The sequence below is a fragment of the Telopea speciosissima genome, chromosome 4 (genome assembly GCF_018873765.1).
Source record: "Telopea speciosissima isolate NSW1024214 ecotype Mountain lineage chromosome 4, Tspe_v1, whole genome shotgun sequence".
NCBI lineage: Eukaryota > Viridiplantae > Streptophyta > Magnoliopsida > Proteales > Proteaceae > Telopea > Telopea speciosissima.
Window position 1 is genome coordinate 27,323,985 of NC_057919.1, and position 15,351 is coordinate 27,339,335.

At 39.2% G+C, this 15,351-nt stretch overlaps 1 protein-coding gene across 2 annotated transcripts; it reads right to left on the reverse strand.

Annotated features, from left to right (window-relative positions):
* Nucleotides 1-252: 252 nt before the first annotated feature.
* Nucleotides 253-2,160, reverse strand: LOC122660181 (60S ribosomal export protein NMD3-like). Of its 2 annotated transcripts, none has more exons than XM_043855380.1 (2): nucleotides 569-2,160; nucleotides 253-317 (listed from the first exon to the last, which is right to left on the reverse strand). In XM_043855380.1, the coding sequence occupies exon 1, from the start codon at nucleotides 2,146-2,148 to the stop codon at nucleotides 607-609; it is 1,542 nt and encodes a 513-aa protein (XP_043711315.1). In that variant the 5' UTR covers nucleotides 2,149-2,160; the 3' UTR covers nucleotides 253-317; nucleotides 569-606. The 2 variants fall into 2 exon arrangements, with proteins under 2 accessions (XP_043711315.1, XP_043711316.1); XM_043855381.1 differs by having other exon boundaries at nucleotides 253-312; nucleotides 564-2,160.
* Nucleotides 2,161-15,351: the final 13,191 nt, after the last annotated feature.

The window sequence follows — 15,351 nt, forward strand, 5'->3', positions numbered from 1 at the left end:
TAAAAAAGAATGTGATATCACAAATTAGAAACCTAAAATCCATTGATAAGTCTAAAGGAAATTGCTATCAGTTGATATGTCAACCATACTTTCTTGAATAAAAACCATGGAGTTTGATATTGCATACTGATCTTATATATTATAATCAAGGAGTATATATAACAATATCTCAACCGAGATGGACCATATTAGAACATTTGAAGCATCACTTTCACAGAAAACAAAAAGGGAAGGGGGGGGGGGGGGGAAGGTCTTCACAGTTCATACTGAGTATAGAAGACCAACATTATGCACACATAGATGATATTGACCTGAAACATCCACATTCAACCTTAGAGGTATACAAAAAGGGGAGGGGGAGGGGGAGGGGGGGGGGGGGGGGGAAGAAAAGGCAGTATCAAATGACTGGGAATATCTGGCTGAATTGATTTGACTTCATCGAATATCTTCTATAAGATCGATCACACAGTAGAAATACCACTTTGCAAGTTCATACAGGTTATTCTTTTGATACATTGGTCAGATATGAAAAATAAAGCTCAGAAAAAGTTTATACTTATCAATAAATAATCTAGATGGTACCCAGCTGAAAAGGACATCATCAAATCACTCCCTCATGCCATCGTTGACATCTTCTTCATCATCATCTAGATCAAGATCAGCAAGCAATTCCTCCACTGGCACAGAGGGTACATCCTCCCCATCAGTCATCGATGCCATCTCTGATGGTTGGTACTCCTTATTACGGTACAGTGATATATTAAACCTCAACTCTGGGTTCTCCTCCAAATCTTTCAAGAACTCTTCATACTCTTTATTCATCTTCTCCTCATCAATTCTACCTCTAGTAGAGGTGTCTACCTCCATATTGAGGGAGTTAAGCTTCCAATGACGAGGCTTCCTACGTCGCTTTTGACGCTTCTCTTCATAGCTCTTCTTTATTAGAATTGCCTCTGGGAGAATATAACCTTTATATTTGTCCAGTTGAATATCATTAGTGTTAGCCCCATAGAGGTCATAGCCAAGAGCATAATCCCCAGCGTTCAATATATGGCCAAGGTGGGTTCTTATATTGAAAATCTTGTCATTTTTCCCAAAATCAGATACACGTGCCACTTGTGCATCAGCTAAAGCATATCCTGAGCCTCCAACGTTGACTTCAGATGAAACAAGCTCCACATCCAATACTATATATTCCACAAGCTGCCTACTTGAAAGTAGAGATGCAAAGGAGGTCCTCCAATACTGGTCCGCATCCATGTAACAATGCCTTAGAGTAAAAGGATCCAGTAAAGTCAAGCTGTTGCTCACCTTTGCGCACAAGACAAGGGGTCCCAAATTCCCCAAACTAGTAGCTACTTTTGGTGGAAGGCAGATCAGATCCTCCCTACAAATTGGGGAGATTTCAACAGAGAACGTGTATTTATAGTTGTAATTGTTGCTCTTAGGATCATGGGAAACAAGTTGTTTATCATTTCGACTCCTGATAGGGGCAACTTTCCCCAAGAATTCTACGAATTTTACAGCATGGCTCCGGTTAGCAAAAAAGAAGTCGATACCTTGATCCATCTGTGTAATTTTTATGCAAGAAGCAGCAGCATCATGCCGAAGAATAACCTGCTCCAAATAGAAGAAAGTCCTCCTGTGAGAAACATGCTGCCTGAGTTGGACAGCAGCCACCCACTGGTCAGGGTTGGCCTGAGCCCTGGAACAGGAATCACACATGTGGTCCTGCTGAACATACTCCACGATATACGCTTGTTCAAGTATTGCCCCATTAAGGACCTCCTTCTGAACCCTCAGCCTCACTTTAATCCTTTTCGAGTGAGGCTCAGTCCAAACAAATTCTGCGTGTACCAACCTGACCTTGTTCAAGTTCTTCAACCTCTTCACACAAAATGTTAAGAGTTCCTTCGACTCCAGTTGGGCCTTTATCCAAGTTCTTGGAGGCTGCAAGTAAGTATCACACTCAGGGCAGTGCATAATAATCACATGCTTCTGTAGACCCTCTGTAATGTCAACTTCAGAACGCAAACACTTCACACACATATTTGCAGCATTTGGTGCCATTGGGATACCACACTTGCAACAAAGAACACTTCCAACCGTTTGATGCACCCGAAACATACCTGCTTCTTCAGCCATCATGACTGATGATCCAAATATGGGTTTCACAAAATCAATTAGACTGATAAGTATGTGAATCAATAAAACAGAGAATAACAAACGATACAATCATTTTTATTTAGCTGCGCAATCAAAATGGAATAATAAATTAAAACTAAGAAAAAAAATGTCCATATCACATCAAATAACTCTGCACCAGGAAGTTAGGCATAGATCACATCCCTCCTACCATCATAAGGCACTATTTAAAATGAATTTACAATTTTTTCCCAGGAAAAAATAATGTAGTGAATTTACTACATCCATATAGGTTTCGTTTTTTTGAGGACTAAAATTATAACAGAAAAATAAAGGATTCAATGCAAGTTGTGTATTAATTAAATTGGAGGAAATAAGGCAGTGTTCATATTTTCTTTCTTCCTTTTTTTTTCGTGTGTGTGTGTGTGGGGGGGGGGGGTGGTTGTGGTTATTACAAAGTGATAGACCAAAGGAAAACATAACAAACAACTGATTGGATTTAGTCATCTACCAGCGAACGACAATAAAAAATAGCACAGAAAGAAAAATGAATTCAGATTTACCTGCGAAATACAAAGTACAAACAATTCAACGAGAAAGGCTCAGAAATTAACAAACTCCCAGATTTTATAGTCTCACATAGAAAATAAGGAAACAGTAAACCCACACACATAAAAAAAAGCTTCAAAAGAATCGCATACAGGAATAGATTTTGGCATTTTAAAATTTCAAAACAAAATTAATCCAATCAACATCTTTACAACAATATATGAGAGGAATAAAAACCACACAGACAAAAATAAAAAATAAAAGCCAGTAATTTGGGATGAAGGGGGTGAAATAGCAGAGTAGGTCATGATGGGCTTTCCAGATGGAGTCGGAAAGGAATTTTTCTGTGTCAATTCAAAGAAAGGACATATCTTTCTGCCTTGTTGCGCTCTGAGCTCAGATATGTGCCTGTGTGTGTGTGTGTGTAAGAAAGAGAGAGAGAGAGAGGCTAACTTTGTTGACTCAGGAGATGTAAGATGCTTCACTTTTCTTATTCTTCTTATTCGATTGTTGTTTCCGTATTTCTTGTATCAAGGACTGGGCGATATCAAGGGCGATATCAATGGTTTCTCTGAAGCGGTGCTCTGTTTGAGAGGCTAACTCATACTTGGCGATCGTAAGAGCAAGAATAATGTCTCATCACAATTTATATACCTTCAGACTAGGGAATAAAAAAACAAGGTAAAACCAATCGCTGGTTTGCTCACGGGAGGACATCTGATCCAGAATAAAGATGTCAATTTTGGACCAGAACCGGGAACCGTAACTTATCCACCCAATAGCTTATTGATTTAATTTTGAGTCTATCAAAAAGTTATTGGTTCGATTCCAGACTTACCAATTAGGAACCAGAAAAAATTCACATCTTAACCTGATATATTATTCTACTAAAAACCCGATATATTATATGGGAAAAAGAATTATGTCTGAGAGTGTAGCCTACTCCAGCATTCCCAATAGTCTATCTCCCTCTTTCCTATGGCTCAGTTTGATTGCTAGGGGAATTAAAAAGAAGAGAAGAGAAATTTTCATAGTTAAAAAAGAAACTTTTGTAATCATTACCCCATGTGACATTATCACTTACTCTAGATCATTCCATATTTGGTTATTAAATTTCACTTTACATCCAATTTTATTTGATTTAAAATGTAAAATAAAAATTACATATACAATGTATCATTACTAAATATGGTAAGAAATTTTAGTAATTTATACAAGTACATGAGGTAATGATTACAAAAGTTTATTTTTAATTAGAAAAATTTTGGTTCTCTTCCCTTTAATTCCCCCTCCAACCAAATGGTGCCTATATAAAAAGATATATGAAAATAAATTTTTTGACATTGAAGTCACTTTAATGCACTTAAATCCCACTTGATCAACACATCCAAAATCGGAACACCCACAACATATTGCGATTTAAAATAAAATGAAAAAATTGGGATTATATTTATATGTACAAGAATGAATAAAAATAGTCAAACCAACTCCCTAGAGGTGTCAAAAATACTGAAACAAAATACCGAAGTGTAGATCATGAAAAGATGAACAAAAAGAGGCAAACCAATCCTCAAACTTAACCGAGGTCTAATGTGCCGTCTTTGAAATCATTCATGGTCTGGTCTGATTTGGTCCAGACCGGTTCGGTCCAGGATTCAACCAACACCTTTTTTCCTAATATTTCATAGCAGACCATTCCTCCATCTAGTCAAATCTTCCCTAGACCTCTCTTCTGCTCTATTGGAGTGATTAACCTCATTTTTTATTTTATTTTTAATGGTTTTCAGAATGGAGAATGCGAACATTGAGTTGAGAGAGAGGGCACAAGGGCATTGGTCATGACTTTAATAAGTGTGCTCCGGGCATCTTAGACTCCTTGTTGAATCCCTGAAATAGAATAAGTGAGGGCTTAGTTAAGTTTTTGGTTTTCTTAGATGTTTTCTTCGAGGTGGAGATAAATCAAATGTATGAAAATAAACTCCTCCTCGCTTTCCCGCCTACTAGAGAAATCAGCTATTGTTCATGTTCAGGTCAATTCTTCTTCATTGAATCAGTTCAATCTACTATGGTTTCCCTCTAACATCTCAGAAATTTGTTCTCTGCTCAAAACCCTACTTTTAGTTGGCCTAGTAACTATAGGTCTATTAATATGCCGGCTTCATGGAGGTTCCCTCTTCCATTTGTTCATAATACGATATCAACCTTTCAGTTCCCAATGCACAAGCCAACTAATGGAGGCATCAATTTAACTTCCAAAAGTTGGTTTCGATAGCATAGTTGTCATGGCGCCTAGGCATACCAAGGTGGTCGAGGGGGTAAAATTTAGGCTGCCTAGGCGATCAAAACACCAATCTAGACGAAGTCACCTGGACACCTAGGCATCGCCTTGACAATTATGTTCCATAGTAATGTCACTCAATCAAAACTACGACATATGTAAATGGCAAGCCTTGTGGATCCGTTCTGGTTTTACACCAGATTGAGGGGGAAAGAGGGAGGAAAAACCACATCTAATCAACCTTCCAATATTATTCCACTATTAGGGAAACGAATAAGTTCAATTGTAATAATTTGCATCGATTACCTTGTATCAATGTATCTGAGCGCATCATAGTAGATTAAGAATTCATTGCCTAAATAACAAATTGACACAGTGTACCAATTGATTCAGCTCGAGAACTTTAAATTACACGTCATCCCTGGTTTTCAAACAAAACTCAGATCACCCGCTGGTTTTTGAAAAAACTCAAATCACCCCCTCTATGGTAACGATGTTAGTCTGCTGTTAGTTATTGGTGTGAAAGGACTATTTCACCCTTGTACTAAAACATTAGAATTAAATTTACAATACACTGCTAAAGGGTAGTTCAGGGATTTAAATTTATTTAATTGGGTGACATCATCACTTAACGGCATAAACTACTGTTAGGGACTAATTTGTCATATTGGGGTCTAAACCAAGGGTGATTTGAGTTTTTTCAAAAACCAGGGGGTGATCTGAGTTTCGTTTGAAAACTCGGGGTGACATGTAATTTACCCTTATTATTATTAGTATTAATGTAATGGGAAAAAGTTCTCTGTCCAGGAGTGCGGCCTACGCCAGCACTCCCATGAGTCTATCTCTCTCCTCCCCATGTAAAAAGACATCTCTGCCCCCTTATTTTGAGGAGGAGAGAGATAGACACATGGGAGTGCTGGCGTAGGCCACACTCTCGGACAGAGAACCACTTCCCTAATGTAATTTACCCCCTAAATTTTGGGGTCCCTACTCAAATTTGGCTCATAGCTATCACCTTTTGCACCTCAGCACCATGACAACTATGCCCAACATGCAATGCAACATCTCTTCTTCACATTATACCCCTCCTTTTGGGAGAAAACTGGACGTCAAAGTTTTTTAATGCATCATTGTACAAGTCTCCCAACACAATCTTTCTGAAACCTTAATGTGGAATTCTACCAAAAAAAAAAAAAAGAAACCTTAATGTGGAAGACTTTGAGAGCAAAATAAAAAATCAATAAAAGTAGAAACAATAAAAAAATGTAGGCATGATTCTCTCTTCTCACATGATTTCATGAACTCATCCTTGTAGGCTAGGATGACAACTAAAATGAGAGATTGGTTCCCCCAACGACATTACCAGATTGCTTCAGCTTCTGGACAATGCTTTGCTTTGAAAAAATCTATTGAATCCAAAAACAGTAATCTACATTACCAGTAAATATTTTGATGGCGGTTGAACCATTAATATTGTTGATCAAGATACATAGTGGTCAAGGCATCGCCTTGGTTCCTGGTTGGTGTCGCCTTGATTTTATTCCTTCCTCCAATGACAAGGTGACAACATCGTGACAGCTACGCTAAGATACTTTTGATTCGTCAACCAATTTTCGGCGTCTTCTGATACTTCCTTCATATCAATCTAACTCCAAGATCTAGTTCCCCTAAGCAAAGATGACTCCTAAGAACTAGAAAAATCTGAAAAATCCTACATAAGTCTAGGAGATCTTGGGAGAAATTTAAATGAGAACTAAGTAAATCCCATTGGTTATGACAGTAAACAACAGAGTCTAACGGAAAAGTAAAAAAGCTGAGCTCCTAAACTCTAGAAATTTTGTCCTGAGAGATCCACAAGGTCAGATCCTATGGCAATCATTCACCAATATGCATTCTAGATTTTTTTAGCTTCTTTTTTGACAACAACAATGTTTTGAAGCTTATTTATGATGGACCCAAGATTTTCAGCATAATTTGGCCAAATCCTGACAAAGATATATTTTGGAATGGGAGAACAAATTACAAAAGTTGCAGAATTGCCATTCTGGAAGATATAGGTAGGTTCTTATCCAGTAACATGATGCGGTTTTCTGCTTCAGATATGGGTTTTGGGATTAAGAAGAGACTCACATTGGATTAAGATGGTAATATGAGACTCTATAGCTTGAACGAAGAAAATGGGTTGTGGAAAATCTCACAGGAAGCTCTCCCACACCAGTGCAAAGTAAATGGGCTGTGTAGCAGGAATGAGATTTGTGTCTATGCACCCAAACCCAAGTGTTCATTCCCTCCAAGTTACAAAATGAGTGACCCAGATGATTGGAACCAAGGCTGCACTCTAAGTTTGACTGGCACAATTACAATCCAAATCAGGTGGTCAGATTCGTGGAGCTTCAACATACAGATTTCTATGGATTTGATATTGATTACATAGAACCCATATCATTGGAAACTTGCATGAACAGTTTCTCTACCAATTGCTCTTGTGAGGTTGTTGGTTATAGGCTAACAGGGGAAGGGAACATAATTTTTTTTTTCCCCTTTGGGTGATGGTTCTCCAGCCTCTGCTAAGCTTAATTACTCTAATCCAACATTATTCATACTTTCATCCCACCAGCATAAAAAGAAAGAAACTGAAACCCAAAAGCAGAAACCAATATCTAGTCTTCATGATTATTCTATTTTTCGACAAAAAAAAAAACACAAAAATCTATTCAACTTGATCTTGTGAGATGTATACTCACGTTACATTTACAGATAACAACATAGCATGAAGACCCAAAAGAACCAACGAAGAACACTTTCTTTCCTCAATTCCAGAAAAGGAAAAAAAAAGAAAAAAAAATTACAGAGAGTCGTATAGCGTGAAGACTCCAAAGAACCAACGAAGAACACTTTCTTTCCTCAATTCCAAAAAAGGAAAGAACGAAAGAAAATTTACAGAGAGCCGTATAGCATGAAGACTCCAAAGAACCAATGAAGAATACTTTCTTTCCTCAATTCCAAAAAAAGAAAGAAAGAAAGAAAAAAGTCGATAAAAAGAGGTCTAATAGCAAAAACAGAGAAAAACATTTACCAACCGAAGTGCCAAGATATCCCAAAACATTTACCAACCAAAGTGCCAAGAAATCCCAAAACATATACCAACCGAAGTGCCAAGAATCCCATTGAGCCAATGAACAATATGCCAAGAATGAACATATCCTTCACTTGCGCTTAACACTCAATCTAAAAAACAACGAGCAACAAAGAGGGCCGCTACTGTTGGATCTTGAAAGTGCAAATTGCGCAAACAACCACTGAAAGAATAAAGGAATTCTCTCGAGAGATTGGTGCATCAGAGTGACGACGACCCACACTTTCTACAGCCGGCGGAGAAAACCCTTCCAGAATATCAGACGACATGGGTTATTGGTGAAGCGGCCGATCACTGTAAGCGGTGTAATTCTAAATCGAATCAATCCCATGGACTATGAACAACCCATTAACGATCACGTCAGGATGAGTGATCTCACCAATTGTGAATTTCTTACTCCCATTGTCAGTCACAAGAATGGATTTTTCTGGGAGCAGAGTTGGGAGAAGAGAGCCAACTTGGAGCTTTTGAAGATCGAGAAAGGTTAGGTGCTGTGGAACCACATGGTAGAGTATCACCGGGTCGAATTAACTAGGTACCATGTGGTTTCACAACACCTCACCTTTTTCGATCTTCAAAAGCTCCGACATACGGAGCTTAAAAATTGAAAGAAAGAAAGAAGTCCGTTCTTTGGTTGGTTTCTTTCCTCTCTAAGAGGGAAAAGTAGGGAAGACGAAAAGTTTTGCAGAAGAGTCACAGAAGATTCACTTTTGGGAAAATTACATATACCTCCCCTGTACTTTGCCCTAATTACACGTTCTTCCCTTTGATTTTTTTACCTTACATTTTGACCCCTTATGGCTGACGGTGTTAGGGTACTGTTAGTTAGTGGTTTGAAAAGACAATATTACCCTTGTTCTAAAACACCACAAGCAGAATTACAATGATACCCTTTTCATCATCTTCAACCTTAAAACACCCATTTCTTTCCTCCTCCACCGCCACCACCACCACCACCACCGCCATCACTACTGCCACTGCCTCCTCTTTGACCGCCACCACTGCCGCCGCCTCCTCCTCCTCCTCGGACTCTTATTCCCTAAAACTTTAAATTTACGCACTAAATGTTGACTCTTCTATCTGCACATTATGTTTCAATTACATGTTAGTAAATTACAATTCAGAAAAAGCTTTAAGGGGTGAAATAGAAGAATCAAACTTGGATTTGATAATAGATCGAGTGGAAGATTGATGTTCACCTGAGTGGTATATACCAAGTAGGTGGAAGATCGAAAACCATAGAAAACCCTAAACACCAAAACCCCTAACCCCAAAACCTATACAGAAAAAAGAAAAAGAAAGAGGATAGCTCCTATCGTTTCTGCTCTGTTATACCCTCTTCTGAACCTCCTTGCTCCTCCTTTGCCGGAGCTTCCATGGCAGGTTATGCCCTCGCCGATGAAGCTGGAGGTTCTGATCTCTCTAAAACCCTTTATTGTAGATTTCACCAAAAAATCGGTTTGTGGCCATGAGCGTTTTAGGAGATAGAGCTATCACCTCGACGTTTGGATATGTTTTTGACGCATTAAATGACCCCAATAATTAAAAGTGACCCATCAGTAGAAAGCTGCATAACTGAACTCCCCACCCCCAAAAAAAGAGAAAAAGAAGCCAAAGGGCATAGCTAGCTAGAGCTCACTTGGAGTTCCTGGAAGATTTATCTTCTTCTTCACCACTGACACAAGAGCTGGATTGGGAGGAGGGTTACGGTTTGGATTGGTTTCCTGATGAGCAAAACCTCTGAATGAAGTGGGAGATGGGTTGTTCTCCCCTTCCAATGCCCTGCTCTTGAACAAAAATGGGTACTCTATTGCCATTAAACTCTATGAGAAAAGTGATCTCCGAAACCATAAAAGCTTTCATCTTTCTAACTTGAATATGTGATAATAAAATCTGTTGAACTCTGTTGTTTCTGCAACTTTCATCTCTTCCATTACATCATTGGAAGATGCTAATGGGATGAAGCTTCTTAATCTTGAGATGAAACAATTCCACACAAGACGATGTCTCCAAAGCCGTGCTAACCTCTGTTTTGGACCCCTGAATCTCTTAAAAGTTCTTAGTATGGCTCTCGGGTGAAGCTCAAAATTGGATTTCCCAAGATTTACTTTAAACCCAATCTGATTTTTGTTTTTCTGATCAAACAAAACCCAATATCTTACAGCAGTAGCAGCAACGAATAGACCATATTCGTCTTCAAATCCATTTTTGTATGAATTTTGGGTTTCTCGAGCTGCTTCTGTTGTTTCTTGTTCTTCTCAAAGAAAACCCAACCAATTATAATCACATGGTGATGACTGGGCTGTAATCTAACGTGACTCATCCAACGGCGAGGTTGGAACTTGGAATTGAAAATTTTTCAAATTGGCAAAATGTGTGGTTTTCTATCACCGAATTGTAATTATGTTTTTCCCTTTTTTTAATTCAACAATGAATCCCTCCAACTGAAGCTGGAACCGTCGGTGTTGGTGGAGCTGCCTTGGGAGCTTGCACTGGCAGAGCTGAAACTATCGTCGGTGGTGTCGTTCTTGGTGTTGCTACTGGGGCTAGGGTTTTAGGCGTGCTCGGTGTGGTTGCAGCAACGGGTGGTGATGAAACTGGCGTGACCGGAGTAGTTGGTGGTGTGGTAGTTAGCGTTGTCGTCGGGGCTTGACTGTTGACCATGGCAATGCAGAGAAGTAGGAGGAGGAAGATGAAGAAGGAGGGTAAAAAGGTCATCTCACAAGGATCTAAGGTTAGTTTAGGGATTATGAAAAATCTATCTATGCCATGTCAGCACTTAACAGACGGATGCTAACGGCAGGGGAGGAATTAGTAATTATTTAAAAACTATAGGGGAATCGTATGTAAGGTAGGAAAATCAAGGGGAAGAACGTGTAATTAGGGCAAAGTACAGGGGAGGTATATGTAATTTTCCCTTCACTTTTTCGTTTTTTATGAAACACAGAAGATTCACTTGCCAGTCACCTATAAATAAAGGTCAAGTAACTCTGGTTACATGATGAAAAAAAATAACTCCGGTTACTTGTAATTTTTCTCTTGGAATACTAGAGGCATTAATAACTCTCTTACTAAGAAATTTCTTGCTTTCCATGTGAAGAAACATCACCTTGATATTATTTTCCTTTGTGAAACCAAATGTCATGATCATGCATCATTAAAATTTCATGCTCCTGTTAATGCCTATACTCCCATTACTTCAGTCAATAGTGCTAGACCTAAAGGAGGAAGATGAGATATTTGTGTTTTGGCTAAACCTATTACACCAATTTTGGAGGTCTGCTCTCACAACTAATTTGTTGGGCTGAAAATTAATGATCTTTACATTGGAGTATTTTGGATTATTTGCTTATATGCACCCCCACATTTTTCCCTCCAAGGAGCTTGCTGAATTGAACTTCAGGGCTTTCTTGCTACTATTTCCAACTTATTCTATATAATTGGAGATTTTAATGAGGATTTACATCATTCTGAAAAGCTAAGGTAGCGCCCCTTTTCAACCTACACCCTCGGCTCATATCCTGAAAGACATTGTCTCCTCTTATTCTCTTGAGGACGTTAAGTTGAGGGGATCCTGTTTCACTTGGTCAAACCGTCAGAAACCTCCTAACCTAGTAAAAGAATTCTTGGACCAAGCCTTAGCCTTCTCTTAGTGGCTCTCTAGTTTCCCTACAGTCTCCTTCAATAAGTTATCTCCTGTAAGCTCTTACCATAATCCGATTACTCTTAACATTGTTGGGCCTAGATCCTCATATAAAAAGTTGTTTCATTTCCAAGATGCATGGATTCATCACCCTGATTTTTTTTTTCTATGTTTATAATTATATGTAATTTTATTTGGAATACTCGGAACTATATCGTTAAAGGCTCAGATAAGCCTAATCCTTCAAAGCTATGGTGAACATTGAGCGTTGGATGAAGGATTTAAAATTCCCCTCTCCATTTCTTCCTTTGATGTATATAATTCTGATGAGGAAATGTTCTGTTTGACTACTCTTAATCCTTTACCTATCTTAAATTGCCCTATTTTGGTATGCGTAGGAACCAATTCCATAGACCTTACATCTTCTGGTTGGGTTTATTGCATTTTGTTAGATGGAAAATTCATTTTGACCTATTTTGTATGTTATCTTATTTCCGACCATGCAATCAAGTCAGGAGTTTTTAGCATTGTAGCAGGTCTTGATCATGCTTCTAAGCTGGGGCTGAAGCGGAAAGAAGTTTGGTGCTTGAACCAGTTGCTGCTCCGCCTTCTTCCATCTCCAACTCAAGTTGCATGGTCTTGGCCACTGATGCATATTTTTTTGGACACATTCGATAATTTTAGTGGGTCTAGTTTTGTTTCTACCAAGGACCCTCTTTTTTTGGCTCTAACTAACCTCTGGGCTACCAATGCTCGCTTGAACAAGTTATCTTTTGTTCATAACATTCCTGTAAATTTGCCTTCTGCTTAATACATTTTTTCTTTTTCATAAAAAAAAAAACTCTTGTTACATGTGTGGGTAGGTAGTTACGTATATCTTAGGTAACTTTTTCATTCCGAAAATGAAAAAAAAAAAAAAAAAAACTTATTTGGCCACCTTAATATAAATTTGTCCCAAAATGTATCCATTGAAAATAACTTCTAATTCATTGATCCTGTACAAAACCCTTTCAATCACTCATACTACTTAAATAAACCTTACCTAATGACGCAGAGTTATAGACTCTAAAAAGTACCCCATATGGACCCCACAATCTGAAATTTGGCCTGCAACAAGTATGCTTAAATAGCTCAACAAAAAAATTAGAATATGCGTAGATAAAATTAAGGTGAAGTGTTTCCTGCGGAGCAAGTGCATAAGGGGCAATGAAAGTGCACACAAAAGCATCAAATGGATGGTCATTTTCACCTTTCATGGGGGTAGGATGGTTTTTGCCTCCCTCTGTGTCTGGCATTGGCGATACACTCCCCCACAGGAAACATTCTCCTAAAATTAAATTGTCTATTTTAACCTAAAACACAGTCACAAGATAGACAAAAAAAATAAAAATAAATAGTGAAGGTATTATAATTATGTTACAACACTTCTGGCACTGGTTAGGTTACATTTAAACAGATAGCTTGTATTCTTAAACCTTCTCTAATGTGGAATTGTGAGGTGAGAGTAGGACCCACTATTTGCATCGTCTTGAGTAGGGTTGCAATGGGGTCGGGTGTTAGACCCGCACCCAAGATCCTAATACTATATTATTATTCTTCTACTACGTAGAGGGAGCTAAATTCTATGCTGGTGAGCTGTTTGCTTTGGTCATCAAACCGACCTACAAGATCGTTAACCAATTCACGGGTTTGACTATCGAGGACCGATTCCTCAACCGAGATTGGGGAGAGTTCGTCGACGATGACTTCATGGACTACCCTCCTAGTACTAGTCCTAGGAGTGAGGAGTTCCGAAAGGAGCACCTAGTGTCTTGTCACATCGATACTTCATGTCTTAGCGATGTAAGTGTTGAAGTTAGGAAACTCTTTGGGATTCAGGAAGACACGCCATGACGATCGAGGAAATCACATTTTGGGTATGCTTCTAACCCTAAGCCTCTCTTATTCACTTTCCCTTGAAGTCTTTGAAGTATGGGCCCAAACCCAGAGGTTGTTTGAGGTTTAAAAGGCCTTACAGTAGGGCTGGATTCTCATATGGATTCTCCCTTATGAGAATCCGATCAAGGATCCACCCTTGTTTTATTTACTCTTTATGGGGTTTGGTTTATGGGACCCACTTGTCTTGTGATCCATGCAAGTGTGGGAGCTCGCCATTCACTGTGGACCCCATCACAACCTACTCTTATAGGTTGAATCATGTGGGTGGGCCTACATGGCCCAACCTATGTTAAAAATGGGTTTTTGGGTCTTAACTTAGGAATAATGGGTTTTGGGAATTTAGGGGCTAAGCCAAACAAGCCCTAGGGCTCTACTTACTATAAATAGAATAGTAAGGCCATTTATTGGCCATTACTTAGCAACCTAACTAATTAGTTGGAGAGGAAGAAAGAGAGAAGGAAGGAGGAGAGAAAGGAGGAGGAGAAGGTGGAGGTTGCTGTTTTGGAGGCCCTCCATTGGAAGACCTCCATCTTTAAGGTAAGATCTTCTCTTCCCTCTTCCCCCTCTTTGGTTTTGGGTTTGGAAAATGACCTTGGGTGGTTTGAACCTAGAGTTTCTCTTGGAAACCTAAAGGATGTTAGAGATCTTGATGCTGGATCCATTAATGAACCTTTGCATCTTCCCTAGCTCGGTTTATGAGCCTTGCAAGGAGCTTATGGAACCACTTTTCCTAAAACCTAGGGCTAGACTTTGTGGGGGATTCACTCCATGGAACCCCTCAAATCGTTAATTGGGTTGGGTCATTGTGACCATAGCAGGCCTTAGCAAACCCCCCTCTGGTCCTTGGAACTCCAAAACTCAACAAGATTGAAATTTGGAGGTGAAGGCCTTTGAAATTCGGACCTGAACCAGGTCGGATTCTCACTTGGATCCTCTCTTAGGAGGATCCACCCGAGAATCCGATATAGGCAGATCCTACTTAATTTTCAGCTTTTGGTGGATTTTCACCTGGATCTTCTCCCAAAAGGATCCACCCAAGGTTCCACCTCTGCTATCAAGGCATAACCTTAGGGGCAGTATGTGGGGGACCTTAGGGAACCTCCCCTTCTTGTTTTTAATGCTTCTTCACACCTCCTTAGGCTTCTACCCAACTTCGGAGATACATATTTAAACGACTTTCGGCGGTGAACCTTATAAACGAATCGTGAACTAATAGGTGAGTGGGGTTGGGATTTTGACTTGATTTTGGGAATATTTATATATATTTATATATGATTTGAATGCCAACTATCATGCATCTCTCATTATTGCATATTTACAACTATGATTGCGAACTTGTTATTGATGTGGAATGTATGGATGTGGTATATTTTTGAAATGCTTGGTTCGGGATATAGTGTCGGGTATGCCGGTATCGGATCCTCCCTGATATATTATTTCTTACCTATCATGTGCCGTGCTGTGTTGGTACCCAGGTACTAGATGGTATGGGACGTCAATGTGCCCGAGATACCTCTCGATGTGATAACTTCATATAGTATTACTGCGGTTAGGGTTTTTGATCCCTTTGTTACGACCCTTACCAACAGGGGTTTAGGTGTTGGGTAATTGAGGCTCCCTATATGCCTGAGGAGTGATTCGAGGTCAGGTCAGGGATGACCA

Coding starts and splice junctions, on each gene's coding strand:
- LOC122660181 (XM_043855380.1), bottom strand. CDS start 2,148: ATGATGGCTGAAGAAGCAGGTATGTTTCGGGTGCATCAAACGGTTGGA.